Below are 23,848 nucleotides of genomic sequence, written 5' to 3' on the forward strand. Positions count from 1 at the left end.
CCTTACATGCACCCCTGGCTGTTTGCACTCCCCCCGCACTGCCTGCTGGGCAGTGCCTCCATGGCCCGGAGGCTGGACCTCGGGGGCCCCCTGACTTTTGTTTAAATTAAAAACAAAGTGGTATTAACTTCCCAAATTAGTCCAATGCAAACCACCTGGAATTTTATGAAGCAGAAAGTGAAAATAGCACCTACCCCACTCTCCCCACATCCACTCTCCAGGGGAAACTACTGCCAGTAGTCCTGAGTGGATTCTTCCAGAAGCCTTTTGTGTGCATTTACAAACATATATGCATAGATAGTTGTATAAAAAAAAGGAATCATGTTATACATGCAGTTCATTTTTTATATTAAAAATTAATTTTTAAATATAAAAACATTGACCATTATCTCAAAAATTTTGGAAAATACAGTTAAGCCAAAAGAAGACAGCAGCCCATAATCTTATCATTAGAAAAATAACCACTGTTGACACTTTAATCACTATGATAGGCAAAAGTATCTATTTTCATTTGACTTATCTTTCTTCTTTTTTTCACCTTTTAAAATACTGTGTTAGGGCTTCCCTGGTGGCGCAGCGGTTGGGAGTCTGCCTGCCGAAGCAGGGGACACGGGTTCGTGCCCTGGTCTGGGAGGATTCCACATGCCGCGGAGCGGCTGGGCCCGTGAGTCATGGCCGTTGAGCCTGCGCATCCGCAACGGGAGAGGCCACAACAGTGAGAGGCCCACGTACCGCAAAAAAAAAAAAAAAATACTGTGTTACACCCGAATGAAGGCATGCATTATACTTGTAAAAATAAAACACATATAATGAACCTCTTGAACACATGTCCCACTTAAAGACCAGACCTTCATTATTATAACTTGCACACCCCTGCCTTTCTTCTCCTCTCCCTCATCCCTGCCCACAGAGACTGCTGTACTCTTGACTTTTGCTTTTAAAACTTTAATCAGTCTGATAGGCAAAACTATCTCCTGTCCTATGACAGGCGGCCTACTGCCTGCTGTATGCTTAAACAGTATATTGTGTAGTTTCATTTGTCTTCCAGGACCTGGCTTTTTCACTCCTCATGTCTGTAAGATTCATCCATGTCATTCCCCCCCACCCCCGCTATATAATATTTCACCATGTGAACGTATCATAATGTAATTAAAAACTTCCATTCTCCTTGATAGCTATATGAGTTGTTTCCAGTTTTGTATTATTTCAAGCATTGCTGCTATGAACTTTGTTACATACATTTGCAAGAATTTCTCCAGGGTATATACCTAGGAGCAGAATGCAAAATTTTCCAACTTTGTTTTCCAAAGTGATTATAGAGGCACATTTTAAAACCTCGCTTTCTTCACGTATTACGTATCCTGTAATATCCTGGACATCCCTTCCTGTCGGTGCCTATTGACCTGCGTCATTCATTTTAGCGGGGCTGTGTCTTTGTTCATTTAACCAGGTGTCCAGGCTACTTAAGTTATTTTTCACTATCGCATAAAATGATGTAATGAATACCACAATTATTATAAGAAGTAATGTAACATTTTTAATCCTAACAACACCCTGTGAGGTTGTTCTCCCTATTTCCGGGAAGCAGGGGAAGTGTAAGTAAGTGCCAAGGCCGCACGGCTAGCAGACGGCAGGGTCGAACTTGAATCCAAGAGTGGATCCCTGAGTCCACTCAGGGTGACTACTGGGTGCAGGGCTCTGGAGGCCCGAGGTAGGGATGCCCAGGGAGAAACTCAGCTGATTCCAAGCGCAGTGTGCTCTGGGACTCAGTTTCCCCATCCCCGTCGTGGTAACGATAAAGCGAGGTAGAAGTGGGCCTGACCCACACTAAATGTTCTCCGGAAGACTGTTGTTATTGTCGTTGTCACTACAGGCTGCCCAGAGGAGTAAGCGAGGCGCTCGGGTGCCCCGGGCCGGGGCTCGTCCGCCCCTCACCCATCCACGCCTGCACCGCCCAGGGGCGGGGCCACCCGCGGCCCCCGAAGGCTCCGCCCGCCTCCCAGGCCTGAACCGGAGAGCGGCGAGCGGCGGCGCTAGGACCCGGCGGGCCTGGGCTGCAGCGGGGCCTGGGCGGCCAGAGTGGCGCGGACCCTGGCTCGTGGCTCCCGGCGCCATGTGAGGGGGCTCGGGGGTCGCGGGGAGCCGGGCGCTCCCCGGGGGAGGTGAGCTGGCGCCGCGCGGGGGCGGGCAGCGGGAGGCGGGCGCTGCCTGCGCCCCTGGTGGTGGTGGGGCCGCCAGGAGCCGCTGGGGATGGAGATTGATATGGGGGCCCCTGGGGCTCCCCTAGACCCACTCACTCTTGGCAACCGCGCCTGGAGATCCCGGTCCCCGCGCCCAAGGGCTGTCGCGGTGTTAGCGGGGCCTCCTGCCGCTGACTACCCCATTAGAGCTCGGGGACCCTGCCGCCGTCCTGCCTCCCTTCTCTTCCCAGCTGAGGCTAGAGCTCCGTACCCCCCGGAGTGCTGGAGTTGGGGGGTTCAGCGCAAGCGGGGCGCAGAGGGTGAGTCGTCCCCCTCCTAGGTGCACCCACGGTTTCGGCGCCCCCTATTTGGAATTAGGAGCCCCCCTCCCCCTTCTCCCGGGAGCTCTCCTCCCACGCGGCTCGTGGGGGCGTCCCGAGCCTGCAGGAGGACTCCCCGAGCTGGGAGAAGCAAAGCCCCCAAACAGAGGGCAGGGTGTGGCCCCATAGCCTGAGCTCACGGTTTCAGCCCTCCGGCTCGGCCCACCTTGGGGCTGAGTCCACGATCCTGGCTCAGAGCTCTGGGCTGCTGCCTCCCTGGCCTGAGCAAGTCGCTCCCAACAGTCCTGCTCTCCGGTGCTGGGCCAGGTGCTGGGAACGCACTCAGTGGCCTCTGGTCAGTTCCAGCCCTGGGGGATCCTTGAGAGAGATCCAGTCAGGCTCAGCCCTGGGCTGCTCCCTGGAAACAAGCATGGAAATAAGGCACCCCAGCAGGCTCTGGACAGCTCTGCAAGGCACTTTGCCTCTCTGAACCTCAGTCTCCTCGTCTGTGAAATGGGGATAAGAGCCCCTGCTGTGCAGAATTGCCAGGAAGATTCAGTGAGTGGGTGATGCTTAGCAAGGGCTCCACATTTATTGATATTAGAGGGAAGTTGCTGGGCCATGCATCAGAGGGCAGGGGAGTGTTTCTCTGGCAAGTTCTTGGAGAGGCAGGCCTTGAACAATGAATAACCACAGAACTAACAGCTGCTGGCACTGATCAAGCACTTTCAAATCCTGTGCTTCCGTTGCCACATCTGCTTGAATCCTCCTAACAACATTGTGAGTTACCTACTCTTATTATTCCATTTCACAGATGAGGAAACTGAGGCTCAGAGAGGTCACATGGCTTGCCCGAGGCCCCTCAGCCAGTAAGTGGTGGAACCGGGATTCGCACTTGAACATGAGTTGCTGTACTGACCATGGTCTTCTCAGAGCAGGATTGTGACGGGCCTGACCAGGGGGACAGTGGTCCTGGCTGAGGGCACTGCTCAGGCAAAGGTGGGAAAGTGGGGGGTGGGCCTGGGAACTGGAGTGCTCTAGTGTGTCTGGAGCTTGGGGCATCCAAAGGAAAGGGTAGTGAGAGGGGAGGGGAGGCTCAGAGAGGCAGCTGGAATGCTAGAGACGTCAGGGTAGATGGGGACTGCCCAGGGATCTGGATGACTTTTGCCTTAATGGGCTATGAATCTAAGAACAAGCCGCTCTTCCCTTCTGATGAGCCGCAGTTTCCTGATCTGTGCCGCAGGGACTGGACCCTGTGAGAGTCCGGATGAGTGTCCTAGGGGCCTCCCTGCATAGCTTTGAAGGCTGGCGGCGAAGGCTGGCTGCGGAGAAATCTGAAGCTGGGTTTGGGAGGAGGGGGCTCCCGAGGAGAGGGGGCGGGGTTGGGTGGTGGGCGGAGTTGGGTGGTGGGCGGAGTTAAGACCCAACCAATCAGGAGCGGCGTGGGGGCACCTCCTTTAGCCTGGGGTTCTCTGGCTATTCCTGGTGGCGGTGTAGGAGTAAACAGCTGCTAGGTCAGGGGGCGGAGATAGTGGCGGGAGATGGGAGGCCCCTGGAGGGAAGGACGGAGCTGGGAAGCTCCTGGGCCCCAGTTTCTCTCTCTGCGCACTCTCCTTCCCTTAGTGCCTTCTGGCCTCGAATCGGCTGGAGGTGGCTGGACACAAGTACTTACTCACTTTTGACAGGTGGGGAAATTGAGATCTGCAGAGAAGCTGCGTCGTGCGTGGATGGGCGGGGGGCGTTGGGGAGTGAGGAGCAGAGCTGAGCTTGTATCGTCCCGGACCCCACTGCGCCCCAGGGTGGGGCTGTGATTATAACCATTGGACAGATGAGTCTGAGCCCTTAACCCCCAAGATCTTATTAATGAACAAAGTCAAAGGGGAAAAAAAAGATAAGAATGAAGTCATTCAGTAGTCCTCCTGCACCCATCTCCAGGGCTCTGGAGACACAGCAGAGAATGTGAGGCCCTGTGCCAGCTGCGACCTCAGAGAGCTCTCAGCGGGGAGGTGGCACGAAGGGCACATTCCTGGCCCACCTCAGGCTGGGAGGATGAGTGGGCGTGAACAACATTGTGGAGGGTGTCCTAGTCAGAGGGGCCAGTTTATGCAAGACCTGGAAGGGTATGAGTTTAGAGGAGTTTGGGGACCTACAAGGAATGTTATTCCCAGGCCTCAGGAACATAAGACAGGGTTTAGAGTAGGCGTGTGAATGGGGCTCCTGCTGGGTGGGGGGCAGGCCCCCCCAGCAAGGGAGCCAGTTTTAGGCCTGCCAGCTGCCTTCGAGCAGAGTGGGAGAGTGCACGGGCAGAGACAGAGGCAGGGCTCTGCCACCACCTGGCTGTATGACATCAGGCCGGTTCCTGCCCTTTCTGGGCCTCAGTGTCTCCACCTGCAAAGTGGGTACAGCCCTGAGCCTTGAAGTCATGGGTGGGTAGGAGGGCTGGCAGGGGTGGGGAGGGTGTAGCCTAGGACCAGCTGGACTTGGGGGAAGGCACCCAGGCCGTAACTCTTTCTGTGGCTTGTAGGTGTGACCCCACACCCCTGCCCCCTGGGCCACCTGCAGGACGCTGGCCCCTGCCCCTCAGCAGACGCCGGAGAGAGATGAGTAGCAACAAAGTAAGTCTCCCTTCATTTCTTGTCCCCATCTCAGCTTCTTATTTCCCTCCGTGAAATGGGCTCCTTTGGACCTGCCTCAGACCCAGGCGCTACAAGTCTCTCTTCCCTGCCGAGAAGCTGCTGATGCCTGGGAGACCCTGGTGTGAGCCCTGCTGTGGCCACTGATCTGTGTGGCCTGGGCAAGCTCCTGCCTCTCTCTGGGCCCAGGTCCACCTCTGTCCTCCTAGACTTGACTGGTCCATCTGTGGTAAAGGGCTGGCCGAGAAGGTGACTGTGGAGTGCTGTGCAGGGGGTGGGGGTGAGGAGTGAAGGTGAACGGGAGGTTGGGAGAGGGGGCAGTGGTCAGAGTCAAAAATGACATGATATTGTGAGCATCACTCTGAGGGTTTCAGGGTTCCCATGATCCATTCATTTATGCCTTCCTGAGCACCTACTATGTGCCTGGCCCTGCACACCCCTTTCCTAGCTGCACTACAGCTTTGGCAGAGCCTGGGGGTTGGGGGTGGGGTGATCTGAGTGTGTCTGGGTCCAATCCAGAAAGAGAAACCACTCAGTAATTTGAATAGAGAAAGTTTAATATAAAGAATTACTCATTTTAATTGGGCATTGGAGTAACAGGGGATTAGAACTCTACAGAATACAGGGATAGCAGGTATAAGAGCAGCTACTGGGAATTTCCAGTCGTTAGGACTTGGTGCTTCCACTTCTGGGACCCAGGTTCGATCTCTGGTTGGGGAACTAAGATCCTGAAAGCCGTGTGGCACGGCCCAAAGAAAAGGAGCTGCTACCACACCCAGGGTTGAGACCCAGGCCTTGCTGGGCTGGAGAGGGTACAGCTCTGGCCCACTGGATGGCAGAGAACTCACTGTGGGGCTGTGCTGTGGAAGTTGTCATAAATCCACCTGCTAGGCTACAGGGAAGGCTGTTCACAAGAGATAACTCCCAAGAGACACTTCAAGCATCAGATAAAACTGCTCCGGGGAGGGGAAGCTTACGTTTTTTGGGTGTTACTGGTGTCAAGTGTGCCACATGAGCGCAACTCTGGAGAAGCTGTGATCGCAGCAGGAATCAGAGGCACTCTGCTTCAAAACTGCCTGAGGCTGGATGCTGGAGGAAGCTGCTGGCCATGGGAGAAGCCATGCGCACTGTAGAAGCAAATGCACCAGCACCAGGCCCAAAGCCCCCAGAACCAGGAAGCAAACTCCCTTCCTCCTGACATGTCTCTCCAGCGCCCTCTACTGACAAAGTTTATTACGCAGTTCGCTGGCAAGGAAAAACCTGTAAAGGGCCCAGATCCGTTTTCACAGAGCAGGCAAAAAGAGTAAACCTGGAGCTGAGAAGCAGTACATTAATAACCAGCCCAGGGGGCTCAGCACAAGAAGCCAGGACTCCCGGGTCCCACCTAGCCTTGCAGACCCCAGGCAAATAAATACCAGTGGACACTTCAGATATCACTTTCCTGCCCTTTGCCATATGTTGGTGTACTGACTACCCATGCATCCTGATTCCTGACCAGATCCTTTCCCTTCAGGTTTAAATGAATGGTAAACATTTATAAAGAGTTACTGTTTGGGGGAAGACCTAGACCCTCTCGTTGGAATGTCCCACCTGTCTCCAAGCATCCTTCCAGCTGCAACTGGAAGGATCCTTCTGACCCACACTTCCAATCTCATCCAGCAAACCCTGAGAACCTTCTGTGCTCTGGGCCCAGCCCTGGGAGCTGAGATACAGTGGGGATCAAAGGTGACTCAGTCCCAGCCCTCAGAACTCATGGTTTAATTGAGGGGGATGGCTCTTTGAATGCAGCGTGATTGGTGCAGTGATAGGCGGTGCTCAGGGGGCTGGAGGAGGCCTTCCTGGGGGAGGTAGTGCCCGAACTGGTCTGGAATAAAGAGCAGGAATCAGCAGGCATGGTAGGTGGCAAGGAGCCTGCCGGGCAGCTGGGCCCTCACTGGCCTCTCCCCTCTCCAGGAGCAGCGCTCAGCGGTGTTCGTGATCCTTTTTGCCCTCATCACCATCCTCATCCTCTACACCTCCAACAGTGCCAACGAAGTCTTTCATTATGGCTCCCTGCGGGGCCGTACCCGCCGGCCCGTCAACCTCAAGAAGTGGAGCATCACCGATGGCTACATCCCCATTCTCGGCAACAAGGTAGGGCAGCTGCTTTGGGAAGCTCCCTGGGAGCTGCCTGGAGACTTATCCTCCCCATTGCCCACCATCGCTGCTCCCACCTCCTTCTTCTCCTCCACCTCTTCTCTCTGCTTCCACCATCCCTCCTAAAGGAAAGGGTGAATCCCAAGAGTCCAGTGCCTTCAGCCCCTTGTGGGCTGTGTGACCTCAGACAAGTACCATGTCTCTCTCTGGGCCTCAGTTTTCTCCAAGGTCCCACCCTCAGTGCTAATATCCTATCATCTCCTGAGTCAGAATCCCTTTGGAAAAGTCTCTCTGGTTTTCAGTGATCTCTGTCTCTGTGTGGGAGTCTACATAGGCTTTTGGAGTAGGACACTAGGGTACTTGACACAACAACACAACAATAGTAACAGTAACGGCTGCCCATTGTCAGTTGCCTGCTGTGCACTGAACACTGTGATCAGCAGTAATCCTCATACCAGCCCGGTGAGGTTAGCGTTATCTCCCTTGTGAGGCTCAGAGAGGTGAAGTCACTTGCCCAAGGCCACACAGCAAGGGAGGGGAGGAGCCAGGGTATTGCCCCAATGCCTGATGAGCTACAGCTGTGTCAAGAGGCCAACAGTCATTCTGGGGCTTCTGTTGGCCTTGGGTAACCATGAAACTCAGGTTGTGTTTCTGGAGTTCACCCTGTGGTCCTCTGAGCCCTAATGTTTTCCCTGGGGTCAGGGAGAAAATTATTGGCCTCAAGCATGGACTCCATCTTCTAGGAGGAGGTCTCCCCAGGCCCTGCCTACCTCTCTCTCCTCCCTCACTAAAACCCTCATAAATCTCTCGGGGTCTTTGCATACAGTGTGTTGGTCCTGGGGCTCTGTGGCCATATAGACCTGGGTTCAAATCCTAGCCCTGCATTCCTCTGCTGTATGACTTTGGGGACATCCCTGCATGGCTGTTCTGTTCTTTTGTTCCTTAACTCTGCCCCCACTGAGCAGCCTTCTTTTGCTTCTCAACACACCATGGTCATCCCACATCAGAGCCTCTGGTCTTGCTGTTTCTCCTGCTTGAATACTTTCCTCTGCATGGTTCCTTTTCATCCTTCAGGTGTCAGCTCAGAGAGGCCTCCCCAGGTGACTTTTCTAGGGCAGCTCTCACTCCTGCCACTCTTGATCCCCTGCCCCTACTTTATTTCCTTCCCAGCGTGTTTAACTTACCACCTGGCATTATTTTATCGTTTACTTGTACACCGTGTCTCCCCAACCGTGAGCTTCTTGAAGCCAGGAGTGGGGTCTCTTTTGTTCATTGTTCTGTCCCTTGTACTTGGCCATTAGCCAGCTTGCTATAAAGATTTGTTGAATGTTGCATGAATGGGCCTCAGTCTCCCTGTCTTTAAAATGAACATCATAATTCCTGCTTCCTGGAGGCCTGGATGTACGGAGCACAGCGCCTGGCACTGAGTGGTCATAACAGTGTTGGCTTTCCTTACCCCCCCAGACTCTGCCCTCCCGGTGCCACCAGTGTGTGATTGTCACCAGCTCCAGCCACCTGCTGGGCACCAAGCTGGGCCCTGAGATCGAGCGGGCCGAGTGCACAATCCGCATGAATGACGCACCCACCACGGGCTACTCAGCCGACGTGGGCAACAAGACCACCTTCCGCGTAGTGGCCCATTCCAGCGTATTCCGTGTGCTGCGGAGGCCCCAGGAGTTCGTCAACCGGACCCCTGAAACCGTGTTCATCTTCTGGGGTCCCCCAAACAAGATGCAGAAGCCCCAGGGCAGCCTCGTGCGCGTCATCCAGCGGGCAGGCCTGGCGTTCCCCAATATGGAGGCTTACGCCGTCTCTCTTGCCCGCATGCGCCAGTTTGATGACCTCTTCCGGAGTGAGACAGGCAAGGACAGGTACCAACCTCCTGCCCGCTCCCTCTGGCCAGTCCTGTGCTCCCTCTCAGCATGCTCCGCCCAGAGGGCCTTTTGCTCCCAGCATGCACTGCTGTGAGGGTGTGGTCACTTCTTGCCACCTTGTGGTCAGGTTTCCTAGGGGAGTTGGCTTCATGTCCAGCTCTTAGCATGAGTCATTTCCAACACGCTCTGCATGGCCTCGTCTCCCCCGGGATGCGTGAATGGCTCTGAGAGACTAGGGCTCCCAGCATGCTCTACTCTAAGGTTGCACAGTCACTCCTAGCATCTTTCTAGGAGAGCTGCCCCATAGCATGCCTCATGGAAAGTGTTGACCATACCCAGCACATGTTACTTTAAGCACACTGTTGTTCTCAGCATGCTCTATTCTAAGGCTACATCACCCTCAGTATGCCCTTCTCTGACTAATCTCCCTAGAAAAGCTAAGCCAGTGCTATCCAATAGAAACATCATGCAGGCCACACACGTAATTAAAATTTTTATAGTAGCCACATTTAAAAAGTAAAAAGAAACAGGTGAAATTAAATTCAATATATTTTTACTTAATTCAATATGTCCAACATATAGATGCTGTAAGTATTTTGTTTGATTTATATCTAAATATTTTTAAATTTTTGGAGATATTGTAAATAGCATTAAAAAATTTTTTTTTTTGGTTTCCCATTATTCATTGCTAGTATATAGAAATATGATAGATTTTTGTGTGTTGACCTTATATCCTGTAATCCTACTAAACTTACTTATTGGTTCTGGGAGACTTTTGTAGATTCTTTGGGATTTTCTGTGCAAATGATCATGATGTAAGGACATGCAAATAAGGACAGTTATTTTTTCCTTTCCAATCTACATGCCTCATTTCTTTTTCTTACCTTATTGCACTGTCTAGTACTTTCAGTATAACACTGAATTGTGTTGGAAGTGGTGAGAGTAGACATCCTTGCCTTGGTTTCAGGCTTAGGGCAAAAGTGTTCAGTCTTTCATCATTGAATATGATGTTGGCTCTAGGTTTTTGAAGCTATGGGTTGAGGAAGTTATTAGGTTGAGGAAGTTCCCTTCTCTCACTGGTTTGCTAAGAGTTTTTTTTAATCATTCCTGGATATTGAATTTATCAAATGTTTTTCTGCATCAATTGATATTGCATGGTTTTTCTTTTTGAATTTTATTTTTTATACAGCAGGTTCTTATTAGTTATATATTTTATACATATTAGTGTATATATGTCAATCCCAATCTCCCAGTTCATCCCACCACCCCTGCCGCTTTCCCCCTTTGGTGTCCATATGTTTGTTCTCTACATTTGTGTCTCTATTTCTGCCCTTCAAACCGGTTCATCTGTACCATTTTTCTAGGTCCTACATATATGCATTAATATACAATATTTGTTTTTCTCTGTCTGACTTACTTCGCTCTGTGACAGTCTCTAGATCCATGCACATCTCTACAAATGACCCAATTTCGTTCCTTTATATGGCTGAGTAATATTCCATTGTATATATATACCACATCTTCTTTATCCATTTGTCTGTTGATGAGCATTTAGGTTGCTTCCATGACCTGGCTATTGTAAATAGTGTTGCTATGAACATTGGGGTGCATGTGTCTTTTTGAATTATGGTTTTCTCTGGGTATATGCCCAGTAGTGGGGTTGCTGGGTCATATGGTAATTCTATTTTTAGTTTTTTAAGGAACCTCCATATAGTTCCCCATAGTGGCTGTATCAATTTACATTCCCACCAACAGTGCAAGAGGGTTCCCTTTTCTCCACACCCTCTTCAGCATTTGTTGTTTGTAGATTTTCTGATGAAGCCCATTCTAACTGGTGTTGAGGTGATACCTCATTGTAGTTTTGATTTGCATTTCTCTAATAATTAGTGATGTTGAACAGCTTTTCATGTGCTTCTTGGCCATCTGTATGTCTTCTTTGGAGAAATGTCTATTTAGGTCTTCTGCCCATTTTTTGATGGGGTTGTTTGTTTTTTAATATTGAGCTGCATGAGCTGTTTATATACTTTGGAGGCTAATCCTTTGTTGATTCGTTTGCAAATATTTTCTCCCATTCTGAGGGTTGTCTTTTCATCTTGATTGTAGTTTCCTTTGCTTTGCAAAAGCTTTTATGTTTCATTAGGTCCCATTTGTTTATTTTTGTTTTTATTTCCATTACTCTAGGAGGTGGATCAAAAAAGATCTTGCTGTGATTTATGACAAAAAGTGTTCTTCCTATGTTTTCTTCTAAGAGTTTTATAGTGTCCGGTCTTACATTTAAGTCTCTAATCCATTTTGAGTTTATTTTTGTGTATGGTGTTAGGTAGTGTTCTAATTTCATTCTTTTACATGTAGCTGTCCAGTTTTCCCAGCACCACTTATTGAAGAGGCTGTCTTTTCTCCATTGTATATCCTTGCCTCCTTTATCAAAGATAAGGTGACCATATGTGCGTGAGTTTATCTCTGAGCTTTCTATCCTGTTCCACTGATCTATATTTCTCGTTTTGTGCCAGTGCCATATTGTCTGGATTACTGTAGCTTTGTAGTATAGTCTGAAGTCAGGGAGTCTGATTCCTCTAGCTCCGTTTTTTTCCCTCAAGACTGCTTTGGCTATTCGGGGTCTTTTGTGTCTCCATACAAATTTTAAGATTTTTTTGTTCTAGTTCAGTAAAAAATGCCACTGGTAATTTGATAGGGATTGCATTGAATCTGTAGATTGCTTTGGGTAGTATAGTCATTTTCACAATATTGATGCTTCCAATCCAAGAACATGGTATATCTCTCCATCTGTTTGTATTATCTCTGATTTCTTTCATCAGAGTCTTATAGTTTTCTGAGTACAGGTCTTTTACCTCCTTAGGTAGGTTTATTCCTAGTATTTATTCTTTTTGTTGCAATGGTGAATGGGATTGTTTCCTTAATTTCTCTTTCTGATCTTTTGTTGTTAATGTATAGGAATGCAAGAGATTTCTGTGCATTAATTTTGTATCCTGCAACTTTACCAAATTCATTGATTAGCTCTAGTAGATTTCTGGTGGCATTTTTAGGATTCTCTATGTATAGTATCATGTCATCTGCAAACAGTGACAGTTTTACTTCTTTTCTTTTTCTTCTCTGATTGCCATGGCTAGGACTTCCAAAACTATGTTGAATAATAGTGGTGAGAGTGGACATCCTTGTCTCGTTCCTGATCTTAGAGGAAATGCTTTCAGTTTTTCACCATTGAGGATGATGTTTGCTGTGGGTTTGTCGTCTATGGCCTTTATTATGTTGAGGTAGGTTCCCTCTATGCCCACCTTCTGGAGAGTTTTTATCATAAATGGGCGTTGAATTTTGTCAAAAGCTTTTTCTGCATCTATTGAGATGATCATATGGTTTGTATTCTTCAGTTTGTTAATATGATGTATCACATTGATTGATTTGCATATATTGAAGAATCCTTGCATCCCTGGGATAAATCCCACTTGATCGTGGTGTATGATCCTTTTAATGTGTCGTTGGATTCTGTTTGCTAGTATTTTGTTGAGGATTTTTGCACATATATTCGTCAGTGATATTGGTCTGTAATTTCCTTTTTTTGTAGCATCTTTGTCTGGTTTTGGTATCAGGGTGATGGTGGCCTCATAGAATGAGTTTGGGAGTGTTCCTTCCTCTGCAGTATTTTGGAAGACTTTGAGAAGGATGGGTGTTAGCTCTTCTGTAAATGTTTGATAGAATTCACCTGTAAAGCCATCTGGTCCTGGACTTTTGTTTGATGGAAGATTTTTAATCACAGTTTCAATTTCATTACTTGTGATTGGTCTGTTCGTATTTTCTATTTCTTCCCGGTTCAGTCTTGGCAGGTTGTGCATTTCTAAGAATTTGTCCATTTCTTCCAGGTTGTCCATTTCATTAGCACAGAGTTGCTTGTAGTAGTCTTTTAGGATGCCTTGTATTTCTGCGTTGTCTGTTGTAACTTCTCCTTTTTCATTTCTAATTTTATTGATTTGAATCCTCTGCCTCTTTTTCTTGATGAGTCTGGCTAAAGGTTTATCAATTTTGTTTATCCTCTCAGAGAACCAGCTTTTAGTTTTATTGATCTTTGCTACTGTTTTCCTTGTTTCTATTTCATTTATTTCTGCTCTGATCTTTATTATTTCTTTCCTTCTACTAACTTTGGGTTTTGTTTGTTCTTCTTTCTCTAGTTCCTTTAGGTGTAAGTTTAGATTGTTTATTTGAGGTTTTTCTTGTTTCTTGAGGTAGGCTTGTATCACTATAAACTTCCCTCTTAGAACTGCTTTTGCTGCATCCCATAGGTTTTCGATCATCATGTTTTCATTGTAATTTGTCTCTAGGTATTTTTTGATTTCCTCTTTGATTTCTTCAGCGATCTCTTGGTTATTTAATAACATATTGTTTAGCCTCCATGTATTTGTGTTTTTTACGTTTTTTCCCCTGTAATTGGTTTCTAATCTCATAGCGTTGTGGTTAGAAAAGATGCTTGATATGATTTCAATTTTCTTAAATTTACTGAGGCTTGATTTGTGACCCAAGATGTGATTTATCCTGGAGAATCTTCCATGTGCACTTGAGAAGAAAGTGTAATCTGTTGTTTTTGGATGGAATGTCCTATAAATATCAATTAAATCTATCTGGTCTATTGTGTCATTTAAAGCTTCTGTTTCCTTATTTATTTTCATTTTGGATGATCTGTCCATTGGTGTAAGTGAGGTGTTAATCCCCCACTATTATTGTGTTACTGTCGATTTCCTCTTTTATAGCTGTTAGCAGTTGCCTTATGTATTGAGGTGCTCCTATGTTGGGTGCATATATATTTATAATTATTATATCTTCTTCTTGGATTGAGCCCTTGATCATTATGTAGTGTCCTTCCTTGTCTCTTGTAACATTCTTTATTTTAAAGTCTATTTTATCTGATATTAGTATTGCCACTCCAGCTTTCTTTTGTTTTCCATTTGCATGGAATATCTTTTTCCATCCCCTCACTTTCAGTCTGTATGTCTCCCTAGGTCTGAAGTGGGTCTCTTGTAGACAGTATATGTATGGGTCTTGTTTTTGTATCCATTCAGCGAGCCTGTGTCTTTTGGTTGGAGCATTTAATCCATTCACGTCTAAGGTAATTATCGATATGTATGTTCCTATTACCATTTTCTTAATTGTTATGGGTTTGTTTTTGTAGGTCCTTTTCTTCTCTTGTGTTTCCCACTTAGAGAAGTTCCTTTAGCATTTGTTGTACAGCTCTGGTTTGGTGGTGCTGAATTCTCTTAGCTTTTGCTTGTCTGTAAAGCTTTTGATTTCTCCATCGAATCTGAATGAGATCCTTGCCGGGTAGAGTAATCTTGGTTGTAGGTTCTTCCCTTTCATCACTTTAAATATATCGTGCCACCCCCTTCTGGCTTGTAGAGTTTCTGATGAGAAATCAGCTGTTAACCTTATGGGAGTTCCCTCGTATGTTGTCGTTTTTCCCTTGTTGCTTTAAATAATTTTTCTTTGTCTTTAATTTTTGTCAGTTTGATTACTATGTGTCTCAGCGTGTTTCTCCTTGGGTTTATCCTGCTTGGGACTCCCTGCGCTTCCTGGACTTGGGTGGCTATTTCCTTTCCCATGTTAAGGAAGTTTTCAACTATAATCTCTTCAAATATTTTCTTGGGTCCTTTCTCTCTCTCTTCTCCTTCTGGGACCCCTATAATGTGAACGTTGTTGCGTTTAATGTTGTCCCAGAGGTCTCTTAGGCTGTCTTCATTTCTTTTCATTCTTTTTTCTTTATTCTGTTCCGTGGCAGTGAATTCCACCATTCTGTCTTCCAGGTCACTTATCCGTTCTTCCGCCTCAGTTATTCTGCTATTGATTCCTTCTAGTGTATTTTTCATTTCAGTTATTGTATTGTTCATCTCTGTTTGTTTGTTCTTTAATTCTTCTAGGTGTTCGTTCTTTAATTCTTCTAGGTCTTTGTTAAACGTTTCTTGCATCTTCTCGATCTTTGCCTCCATTCTTTTTCCGAGGTAGTGGATCATCTTCACTACCATTATTCTGAATTCTTTTGCTGGAAGGTTGCCTGTCTCCACTTCATTTAGTTGTTTTTCTGGGATTTTATCTTGTTCCTTCATCTGGTACAAAGTCCTCTGCCTTTTCATTTTGTCTGTCTTTCTGTGAATGTGGTTTTCCTTCCACAGGCTGGAGAATTGTCTCACATGGTTTTTCTTAAGATTATTAATCTGATGGATTATATTGATTGATTTTTGTATGTTGAATCAGCTTTGCATTTCTGGAATAAACTCCACTTGGTTGTGGGTGTCTTATTCTTTTTATATATTGCTAGACATGATTTGCAGTATTTTGTTGAGATTTTTGTATCTATGTTCATGAGAGATACTGGTCTGTAGTTTATTTTGTACTGTCTTTGCCTGGTTTTGGTATCATGGTAATGTTGGCCTCAGAAAGTGAATTGGGAAATATTTTCTCTTCTATTTTCTGGAAGAGATTGTATAGAATTGGTTTTATTTCTTCTTTAAATGTTTGGTAGAAGTCACCAGTGAAACTGTTTTGCCTGGAGAGTTCTTTTTCAGAAGATTTTAAACTATGAATTCAATTTCTTTAAGAGTTATAGGATATTCAGGTTATCTATTTCACCTTGAGTGAGTTTTGGTAGTTTGTGATTTTCAAGGAATTGGCCCATTTCATCTAAATTGTCAAATTCATGTATGTCTTTTTTTGCGGTTTTCTTATTATTCTTTTAATGTCTTCAGGGTCTATGATGATATCCTCTTTTTTTATTCTTGATATTAGTAATTTGTGTCTTTTCTCCCTTCTTTGTCCGTCTTATGAGAGGTTTATTTTCTTTTAAACTTTTCAAAGAACCACGCTCAATCAAATATATCCAAAATATTTTCAGTTCAACATGTAATCAGTATCAAAAACGATCAGTGACATATTCTACATTCTTTTTTTCATACTATCTAAGGAATCAAGTGTGTATTTTACACTGACTGCACGTCTTAACCACATGTCAAGTGTTCACGTGTGCCCGCACGTGGCTAGTGACTGCTGTAGTGGGCACACAGCCTGAGGTTCTTGGTTACTTTTTCCATGCCTTGCTCTGAACTTGTGGTCACTTCCGGCATCACCTTCTCTGTTTAGTCTCCCCTTAGGAGTTTTCTCCCAGCATGTACATAACTGCTTCTACCTACCATGCTCTGTGATCATGGTTACTCCCAGCCTGCCCAGGTGTGACCAGTCTCCCCAGGAGTTAATTCCCAGCATGCTGTGTTCCTATTCCTCCCCTCAAAGGAGCAGACCCCACAGCCCTCATCTCTGTCCAGACAGCTTGCCCTCTGCCAGCTTGCCCGTGCTGCCACAGCAGGGCTGGACAGGGGGTGACTGAAGTGGGGGGAAGGCCCCCATGAGTGGGTGGGGGGAGTTCTGGAAAACCCTGTGTGGGTTGACCCTTCCTCCCTGCCTGCATGCCCCCTCATCGTGACCCCTCTCTGCCCCCAGGGAAAAGTCCCACTCGTGGTTGAGCACAGGCTGGTTCACCATGGTGATTGCGGTGGAGTTGTGTGACCATGTGCACGTCTATGGCATGGTCCCCCCCGACTACTGCAGGTGAGCACCCCCAGGGCGATGCCCAGCCATTGGCCGCAGGGTGGAGCTGGGGTCCCAGAAACCTTGGCTGGGGTGCCTTCAAGGGCCTCTATTTTATAGTATTCAAACTGCTCTGCCGAGATCTAGGCTCTTTAGAGCCACCCCAGGAGCCTCAATCCCAAGCTTAGCCAGAGTCCAGAATTTGTATATTAATAATAACTATTTTCGTTATTACGATATGAAAAGCCCAGCAGGGGACAGCTGTTTTTTACCAAGTGCTGACCGTGTACCAAGCACGGCTTTTTATTATCTCATTTACTCCTTATAGTGACCCTAAGGGATAAGTACACTATTCTTCCCATTTCATAGATAGAAAAACTGAGCAGGATGTTTTGTGAGTGCCCTCAGTTCCCACGAACAGTAAGGGGTGGGGGCCAGGCTCCAGAGCCCACAGTCCTTACCACTACCCCATATTGCCACCCTCTTGGGAAAAGGAAAAGTTTCCACTGCATTTAAAAAAAAAAAAAAAAAAAGAGGAAAAAGAAAGTTTGAGAGTCACACACCTAGTCCATCCTACACCCATTTCACAGATGGGGAAACTGAGGCCAAGGGAAGGGCAGGGATTTCCCCCACTGAGGCCCTATAGCAGGTCAGGGGCTGGAAAGGGCAGGGTCCTGCTGGTGCCCACCTTGCCCTTAATGGCCCCATCTGCTCTGCCCCAGCCAGCGGCCCCGCCTGCAGCGCATGCCCTACCACTACTATGAGCCCAAAGGGCCGGACGAGTGTGTCACCTACATCCAGAATGAGCACAGCCGCAAGGGCAACCACCACCGCTTCATCACGGAAAAGAGGGTCTTCTCGTCCTGGGCGCAGCTGTACGGAATCACCTTCTCCCACCCCTCCTGGACCTAGGCCACCCTGCCTGTGGGACTCTCACAAGGGACACAGGAGAAGTGGGATCTCCGCCCAGCCGCTCAACCAAGGGCCATCGTCTGGCTAATCAAGGCTGGTCAGAGTGTCTTCTGGCCATTCCGGCCTTGAAGAGGATATAATCTCCAGCCGTTCAGGGCCTGGGGGTATCTCTTGGCCAATCAGGGATTTGGGCTTCTATGTGGTTAATCGGGTGTCGAGGGTATTTCTTGTCCAGTCAGGGTCTGAGCATAGTCAATCAGGGTATTTCTGAGTAATCCGAGGCTAATGTCGTGTCGTTTCCCATGAGGCCTTTGTTCAGAGTCTCAGGATGGACTCTAAGTCACTTCCTATTGGTTGGGGCAGTGGGGTCCTGTCCCAAGGAGCTGGGAACTCGTGTTGTCCCCTCACTCCCCAGAGCCAAAAAGAGGTTGTGTGGCGGTGGAAGCTGTCTGGAGCCCAGGCAGGGGCATCTGTGGGATTCGGGGGGTTCCAGGCGTGGGAGGCAGGTGTCCGGGTCTTGGCTCTGCCGTGAGTGGCCTTGGACAGACCCCTTGCCCCCTCTCTGGGCATCCTTCTGCCTGTGTCAGGTTCTAGAGTCTGAGAACCCTCCCACCTCCTCCAACGACCACCTTGGGTCTGTCCTCCGTCAAGACTGGACCCCACCAGCCACCACCCCTTGCCGGGGGGCTCAGCTCTCTGAGGGTCTGGGGTTCCCTTCCCCACCTCCTCCTGGAAACTTGAGGATGTTTTTGCGCAAACTCTCCCAGGCTTTGGGGAACTCTGAAAAGAAGGAACAAGCCTTCAGCTGTTTTCCTAGCCCTTCCACCCAGCTGCCATTAGCGTGGCTCTTAAAGAGCCAGGCCCCCTTTTCTGCCATCCAGCAGTGAGGTTTTCCACCTGTTGGAGGAGCCCTTGGGGCTGAGAGAGGGGGGATCCCAGCCCAACTGAGGTTTCCTGCAGCCCCTTTGTCTGCAGCTGCTGGAGTAGTCCAAGGGTCTCCCCCGGCTGGGCCTGGGAAGGCCCTAGGGGGCTGGGAGCTGTTGCCTGTGTTCTGTCCCCTCTCTCTCCATCAGGCACTTTATTGCTGGACTTCAGTGGGGTGGGTTTAATCCCTGCTCTTCTGGAGTCTTGAAGAGAAGACTGGAGGAGGCTGTGCAATGGGTCGAGTCAGGTGGAGGAGACGGAGGCCCGCAGTGAGCTATTGCACACTGGGGCAAGGGGTGGGGGCCGGCGACTACCCTAGACTTGGTTTTGTAATGATTTGTACAGGAATAAACACACCTAAGCTCCGGCTGCGTTTCCTGTGTTCTGGATTCGAGCTCCGCTTTCTCTGGCCCTGCACTTCGGGCCCCATCGGGACGGTGCCCACACTGTCCGGGCTGGACGCCCACACACAAGCAGGATGTCCAGCTTTGTCAGCTGGCCAGTGAATCATGCATTTCACAGCTTGGGTGGAGACCTGGCAGCCCTGGGGGCTGGAGGTACGTGGGCTTCCGGAGCCAAGCCCACCTGGCTCTTCCAGTCTGGCCTCCCCTTGCCTGTGTGACCTTGAGCAAGTCACTGCCCCTCTCAGAGCCCCAGTTCCCTCTTGGTTGAGACAAGACACTGCTCTCAAGGAGCTCAGGATAGAGGGAGGGGAGGGGCCCCACGACAGGTTCAGGGCAGTAAGGGCCACACAGAGCAACACAGGGCGCCGCGAGCATAGCTTTGGAGGAGGTGACGTTCTTCCAGAGGAAGATTCCTGCAGAGGTTTTGGGGAAGAGCTTCCGGCAGGAAGAGAAGGGGGCCGGGAGAGGACATTTCTGTCACAGAAGCATCTGCGGGGGACGGGATGGAGGAGCCCAGAGCAGAGGGTTGAAGGGGAGAGGCAGGTGATGGGGTCAGAGGTTGGCTGCAGGGGGGTGTTGCTGAGGGCAGGGAGCTGAAGTACCCTTCAGGCCCTGGCAGGAGGGAGCCAGGCAGGGCTGCAGCCCTGGGCCAGGCGGCGTGTGAACTGTGGATCCCTCACTGCTGCCTCTGTCCTCTCAGCTAAAGGGCTTGTTCACTCCAGGTTGGCAAGAGCAAGCGGGTCCGTGACTCGGGGAGATTACAACCTGTTTAGGAAGATAAGATGCCCTTGGGAGCGGAGACCTAACAAAGGGTGACTGTGAGACAAGGGCAGGTGGCCTGCTGGAGATGGAAAAGAGCTCTCCTGGGCACTGGGCCAGCGGGATGGGGGCCACGGAGCTGGCCAGCGGGAATGGCCCCTGCATTTGTCTCACTTCATGTATACATTGGCTCAATAGGTGGCCACGTGCCATGCGCTGTGTTAGGTGCAACTGATGAGGGAGCGGATGTCAGGTGGGAAGAAGGGCCTGAATGGAAGCCTAGTGGGAGGACCCATGGCCTCGCTCAGTAGGCAGCGGGGCCGCAGGAGGGAACAGTGGAAGATGAGACCACCTGGGGCCAGATGGCAGAAGGCCGTGAATGCCAGTCCGAGGCGGGGCAAAGCCTCGATCTTTCCTGCTAGGAGAGGCCATCCTTGCTCCGACAGCAGCACGATAGGCAGGAGGCTGGGAGGTGGCAGGGTCTAGGCCTGGGGCAACCAGACAGTATCCGAGGGATGAGACTCCTGACAAAGTCATTATGTGGGGAGCCTAGGGCCCTGCATGGGAAGGGGATATGGGGATACGACACACTTCCAGCCCCACGCAAAGGCTTCTGGGAATCTGGGTCCAGGCAGAGGTTTCTAGGGGGAATTTCTCCCAGAATGCTGTGGCTCTCCTGTCTCCCCACTGGTGGGCATGAAGGGGAGGTCAGCAGGAGGGAGTCAAGAGGGGCCGGTTGCTGGGGGTGGACCCTAGGAAAGCTCGGTTCAGCGTCAGCAGGTAGGACTTTGATGGAGGATGATGAGGGCAGGAGGTCCAGGGTCTAGTCCTCAACTCCACATGCTCTCACGGCCTCAGATGGGACCCAGCCGAGACCGCTCCACTCATGGCCAAAGTTAACTTCCTGAAGACACCTCATCACGGCCAGCTTTGCTCTGAAAACTTCACTGGCTTCCCACTGTGGTCAGGACCAAATCCACCTCCTAGTTTGGGGTTCAGGGCCCTCCCATGAACTCTTTTACCCAGTTACCCCTGTGAGGCCCCTACCCCCCACTCCTCCTTGGGCGAGGGGGCATCTCCCACCAGCTGCAAACCCCACATGTGCTGCCTGAGGCAGCCACTCCAGCTGTTTCCTGCGGATGCTTTGCGGTCCAGCCAGGCCCGCCCAGGGCAGCCCCACACCTGCGCCCCATGTGCTGGACACATGGATCCAGCTGTGCACCTCAGAGAGTGGCCACCCCAGATATATCCCCCGATGCTGGCTCATTGGAATTCTTTATTAGCTAGAATATTTTAAAATGTTTTTTAAGACTTGGTTTCATTTTGTATGGTTATGTTTTAGGTATTTTTTTATATTTTAAAATAACTTGAACTATACAAACACTGTAAGATGGAAAACGATGGTATCACCCAGTCCTATTCCCTGTTGACAGTTTAGGGTTCAATCTTCCAGATTTTTCTTCCGTGTACTTTTTTTCTTTCCCTTTCTCCCTTCCTTGCTTTTCTCCTTCCCTACTTCTCTCCTTCCTTCCTCCCTCCCTCCCTTCCCCTCTCCCTTTTTTTCTTTCTTAAGATTGTAGCCGGGAAAAAAATCCCGAAACTTTAATATCCCAGCCTTGGTGGAAAATCCATAGGTCATGTGTAAATGAAATAATTAAAACAGGTACTTAAAATATTTTTTGTTCAGTTTGTAAGATTTTTAAGGTTTTTTTATTGTGGAAAAAAAGCACATAAGATTTACCACTTACCCATTTTTAAGTGTACAGTTCAGTAGTATTAAGTTTTTTTACACTGTTGTGAAACAGAAATTTTTCATCTTGCCTCTCTGAAATTCTCCCTTTCCCCTCAGCACGTGGTAACTATCATTCTACTTTCTGCTTCTATGAATTTGACTGCTTTAGATACTTTGTATAAGTAGAATCATACAATATTTGTCTTTTTGTGACTGGCTCATTTCCCTTAGCATCATGTCCTCAAGGTACATCTATAGATGCTTGTTGTATTTAAAAAAAAAAAAAAAAAGCATGGAGAAGCCTTTAAGTAAGAAGTGAAAGTCCTACCCCCACCCAGGCGATCCTGTGCACACAACTGCTCTCTCAGTTCTGCTGTAGTTCATCAACTTTAAGATACCGTTGATTTGATTATAAGACAAAACGATTTCAGAGATTTTTGTTTTGTTTTATAAATTTATTTATTTGTTTGTTTTTATTTTTGGCCATGTTGGGTCTTCATTGTGGTGCGCAGGCTTCTCATTGTCATGACTTCTCTTGTTGCGGAGCACGGGCTCTAGGCGCACGGGCTTCAGTAGTTGTGGCACACGGGCTCAGTAGTTGTGGCCATGGGCTTAGTTGCTCTGCGGCATGTGGGATCTTCCCAGACCAGGGCTCGAACCCTTGTCCCCTGCATTGGCAGGCAGATTCTTAACCACTGCACCACCAGGGAAGCCTGATTTCAGAGATGTTAAAATACAAAAAAAAAAAAATTTAGGGATAGATTTTACACACATGCGCACATACACATCCGCATGTTTAGAATTGTTTTCATGAAGGTGGGATAAGATCAGGGCTATTGGGCCTTTACCTCTTTCTCTTGCCCCACCAGCTACACAGACCTCCAGCTTCCTTTCTCCAGCTGACTCTAGGGCAGTTGCCATCTCCCCAGCCTGACTGTCTATGCCACTGTCCCTCCCATCAGTCAGTCTCCACTGGCACTAGAGAACATCCTGTACACGTTTTGCACCCACTTGTGGGATTCCTAAGAATAGAAAGACACATTTGAAAGTTTGATTGACATCATCAATTTGCTTTCCCCATCATCAATTTGCCAGTTCACACAACCACCTACAGCTTTCGAGAGGGCCTTTCAAACAATTTCTAAGGCAGACCCTCTGACCCACTACTCACCCCTCCCACAAATGGCGAAACTAAAATCCCAACGAATAAGAACCTTGTCTGACGTCACAGGTGGCCGTGCTGGGATCAGGCCCAGGCCTCCTGGAGTCCAGGTTGCTGTTGTTGCTAAGAAACCACCCATCTAAGGTGGTCTCACCCTTCTGATAGTCTCATCCTCTTGCTTAAACACCTTCCATGGCTCTTTTGTGCCTGCAAGACAAATTCCAAATTCAACCCACTCCATCTGGGGCTGCTGCCTTCAAGGTCGTGATGTGGTCTAGTGGTCAAGTGCCTGAGTTCTGAAGATGCAGGGTCCTAGGCTCTCATCTCTGTTCTGCTACATCACTGGGCACCTATTGCTGTGTCCCGGTCTCATGCAAAATGCTGGGTAAATACATCTACCTGGGAACCCCAGGCAAGTTCTTTTACAACTGTGACCCTCACTTTCCTTCTCTGTGTTTAAGGATTGACAGACATGGTCTGAGTCCAGTGCTCTGCCCGGCACCTGGTGCCCACTGAGTCTCATTAATGGGAGCTGTTCTTTTTCATCAGGATTGTCAGTCCCCCATCTGGGTGCCCTCAGCATTCTGAATGACCCACATCCTCATACAGCCTCACTGGGAGCTGCCTGGCAGCCGCATGAGAGCAGGGCTGGATTTTTTTTATAATCTACACGGCCACCGCCTCGGAGATGGGTATGTGGGTGGTCTTTGGAGTCCCGGGAAGTTACTGTCCCAGAGGACCTCTTGGGTCCCTTCCAACAGAGGAGGAGTTCCAGGTGGGTCTTGGCCCAGGGACCTCTGGGCAGGATCCGAGGAGGGGCTGGGGGACTTTGTCCGGCCAGCAAAGCCCCCAGAATCCATGCCTCGGTGCCCTCCATCCCTGGTCCTGGCCTCTCTCTGCCACCAATTTGCTGTGGGATTTTGTGCAAAGAGCCTCTCCTCTCTGGGTATGTTTCCCCAGCTGTCATACAGGAAGCCTGGTCCCGTCCCCCTGGAGTGATGCGAGCACAGTGCGGGTGACGAAGGAATGAAAAACCCTGGGGAAGCTGTAAAGTACCCTACGCGTGTGCAGGCACAGCCACCCGCAGGTGCACGGCGAGGGCGCTGGCCTGGCTTCCCATCAGGGCTCCGCTCTGGTCCAGTGACCGCTCCCTTCCCGGTCCGCTCTCCCTCCCTCTGTCCCTCCCTCCCTGCCATCAAGGAGCGCTGGCTCCCGGCATGCCGTGCGCCGCTGA

The 23,848-nt window shown here is 49.0% G+C and overlaps 1 protein-coding gene across 6 annotated transcripts; it reads left to right on the top strand.

Annotated features, from left to right (window-relative positions):
* Window positions 1–2,007: 2,007 nt before the first annotated feature.
* Window positions 2,008–18,925, top strand: ST6GALNAC6 (ST6 N-acetylgalactosaminide alpha-2,6-sialyltransferase 6). Of its 6 annotated transcripts, none has more exons than XM_027104762.1 (7): window positions 2,008–2,162; window positions 3,315–3,369; window positions 5,025–5,115; window positions 7,087–7,266; window positions 8,734–9,140; window positions 16,635–16,742; window positions 17,448–18,925. In XM_027104762.1, the coding sequence occupies exons 2-7, from the start codon at window positions 3,344–3,346 to the stop codon at window positions 17,719–17,721; spliced, it is 1,086 nt and encodes a 361-aa protein (XP_026960563.1). In that variant the 5' UTR covers window positions 2,008–2,162; window positions 3,315–3,343; the 3' UTR covers window positions 17,722–18,925. The 6 variants fall into 6 exon arrangements, with proteins under 6 accessions (XP_026960563.1, XP_026960565.1, XP_026960567.1 ...); XM_027104764.1 differs by having other exon boundaries at window positions 2,012–2,162; window positions 17,444–18,924; XM_027104760.1 differs by lacking the exon at window positions 2,008–2,162 and adding an exon at window positions 2,238–2,500.
* Window positions 18,926–23,848: the final 4,923 nt, after the last annotated feature.

This window comes from Aethalodelphis obliquidens, unplaced genomic scaffold (genome assembly GCF_003676395.1).
Source record: "Aethalodelphis obliquidens isolate GAN/ISIS:26980383/991018 unplaced genomic scaffold, ASM367639v1 scaffold7, whole genome shotgun sequence".
NCBI classification, from domain to species: Eukaryota; Metazoa; Chordata; class Mammalia; order Artiodactyla; family Delphinidae; genus Aethalodelphis; species Aethalodelphis obliquidens.